The 2,653-nt window shown below is 53.0% G+C and overlaps 1 protein-coding gene across 1 annotated transcript; it reads left to right on the plus strand.

Annotated features, from left to right (window-relative positions):
• Nucleotides 1–628: 628 nt before the first annotated feature.
• LOC123175596 (3-ketoacyl-CoA synthase 5-like) lies at nt 629–2,355 on the plus strand. Its single transcript, XM_044590243.1, has one exon. The coding sequence runs from the start codon at nt 645–647 to the stop codon at nt 2,154–2,156; it is 1,512 nt and encodes a 503-aa protein (XP_044446178.1). The 5' UTR covers nt 629–644; the 3' UTR covers nt 2,157–2,355.
• Nucleotides 2,356–2,653: the final 298 nt, after the last annotated feature.

Raw genomic sequence — 2,653 nt, forward strand, 5'->3', positions numbered from 1 at the left:
TACATCATAGATCCCAAATATGGATGACACAATCAATAGTTACGTTTTCGCCAAGTACAATTTCAATATCACAGGTCGTACTTTCAGTATCGCAAAATACAACAATTTCGAAACCACACAACAGAAACTTCAATACCATACACATCAGAAGAGCACTGTCGGCAGGCAGTGCGCCGCGTTGGTAAGCCACCGGGAGAAGGTTTGTTCTCTACAGTTTCCGTTGTTGATAGGACAGCGAATCACATTTAAACACGCAGCTTGTATTACCTGTCGTATGTCTTGATTTTGAAAAGCGGAGTACCTAGAACTCATCTAGATGAGACATAATTTGGTCTCATTTATTTTGAAAACAAGAACAGATATAGCCCACGTCGGTACACACATCTTATAGCATCACATCCAATGGCTATAAAAGGTGAATGAGATCAAATTATATCTCATCTAGATGAGTTCTAGCAAAACTGTTTGAAAAGCGACTTGTACCTGTTAACAACTTTGTAGTACGTCGTGGAAAAAGGCTGCTCTGCTCTTTGCTCTCGGTAGGCAGGGGTGTAGTGTGCTGTGGACTCTCGAGTAGGCTCCTAGGAGTACGACGGTTGCAGTGGCTGCGCCTTTAAATGAATTCTACCCCTTGCATTGTTCCCATGTATCCTCTCCTCACCTCCGAGCATGATCGATCGGTTGCGAACACAATAGCCATGGCCATGGGCTTGCCACCTCTTAGCAAGCAGTTGTTCCCCATTGTTGCCGGCATGGTCCTTGTATGCAGCATCTTCCTCAAAGCTGTGCGGCGACTCGGCTACTCTTTCTCACCCATCCAGCTCCTCCTGCTCTCTCTGGTCCTCCTAGCCATGGTGGCAGCCGTCGTGAACCGCACACGCGCCGTGTACCTCGTGGATTATGCTTGCTTCCTTCCCTGTCCCACCTGGCGTTTCCCTAACTCCACATTGATCGAGTACGCTCGCCTGGTACCTGCGTTCGCGGACGATCGCACTGTCGGCTTCACCACGCGGGTGCTCGGGAGCAGCGGTCTCGGCGATGAGACCAGCCTGCCACCCGGCGACCACTACATCCCGCCGGACAACAACTTGGTCGTAGCCCGAGCCGAGGCGGAGCTGGTCATCTTCTCGGCCATCGACGACCTGTTGGCCAAGACAGGTGTCACCCCTGATGCCGTCGGCGTCGTTGTCGTCAACTGCAGCGTCTTCGCCCCCGTGCCGTCCCTCAGCGACATGATCGTCAACAGATACAAACTCCGCAGCGATGTCCGTTGTGTAAATCTGTCTGGGATGGGCTGTAGCGCCGGGGTGATCTCGGTGGGGCTTGCTGCCGGCCTACTTGGTGCAGCGCCCCATGGTGCTGCCCATGCTCTAGTCGTGTCCACGGAGACCATCACGCCCAACCTGTACCTCGGCAGGGAGCGCTCCATGCTGCTGTCCAACATGCTCTTTCGGGTGGGCGGCGCCGCCGTGCTGCTGTCCACGTCCAAGGACAGGGCGCGGTTTCGGCTCGCCCACATCGTGCGGACGATCACCGGCGGCGCGCAGGACAGCTCGTACCGGTGCATATTCCAGGAGGAGGACGAGGAAGGAAACTTAGGGGTCAAACTTTCCAGGGACCTCATGCGCGTCGCCGGTGACGCGCTCAAGGCCAACATCACGGCCCTTGGCCCGCTCGTGCTCCCCTTCTTCGAGCAGCTGCGCTTCGTCGCCAACAAGCTGCTGCTCAAGCTGGGCCGGCGAGGCAGCGTGAAGGTGAAGCCTTACGTCCCCGACTTGTGCAAGGCGTTCCATCACGTGTGCATCCATGCAGGGGGCCGTGCGGTCGTCGACGAGGTCCAGTCTAGCCTCGGGCTGTCGGAGGAGCACGTGGAGCCGTCTCGCATGGCGCTTCACCGGTTCGGGAACACGTCGAGCAGCTCGGTGTGGTACGAGATGGCGTACCTGGAGGCCAAGGGCCGGGTGCGGAAGGGCCACCGTGTGTGGATGGTTGGCCTCGGAGCTGGGGTCAAGTGCAACAGCGCCGTCTGGGAGTGCATCCGCCCGGCAGCCCGGCTGGACAAGGCGTGGGCGGGATGCATACATCGCTACCCAATCAACGTCCCTCATGCCAACGTCAACATGGTAGCTGAGAGCGATCCCATAATTGCAGTGTAAATCATGGGTGTTTTGTCACGAAAAGTGTCAACAATCACAATAAATCTCTCGTTTGTTCTAGTATTTCATTTACCAAGCGTGCGGTCGTGGTGCATGAACCGTACGTATATATACTTTGATTGTAATGTTCTTGTATTTTGTGCAAAGACTAGCGTTTTAATGCCTTTTTACCTTATGGTTTTGTCATGTCGCTGTGTATATGGATTGTATTATGATCTTTATGATATGAATGAGACATGTAATACTATGTGGAAAAAAACCGTTCATTAATTTTCGCAAGTGAGTCTATCCAGGACACGTTAATCATTCTTCAAGTGCGACTTGCAGCTGATAGCGGGGGTTAAGAGCAACTCCAACAGATCCTGTATCCGTAAAAATGTGGAGAAGTTTGGGTGAAAAATGTCGCCAACATATCCGTAAACGTGAAATAAATTGACAAAATCATATAAACTTGGCCCCAACTTCCCTCTAGTTTAGGGGAAGTTTTAGTTCCCGTA

Source organism: Triticum aestivum, unplaced genomic scaffold (genome assembly GCF_018294505.1).
Source record: "Triticum aestivum cultivar Chinese Spring unplaced genomic scaffold, IWGSC CS RefSeq v2.1 scaffold121414, whole genome shotgun sequence".
In the NCBI taxonomy this organism is placed as follows: Eukaryota; Viridiplantae; Streptophyta; class Magnoliopsida; order Poales; family Poaceae; genus Triticum; species Triticum aestivum.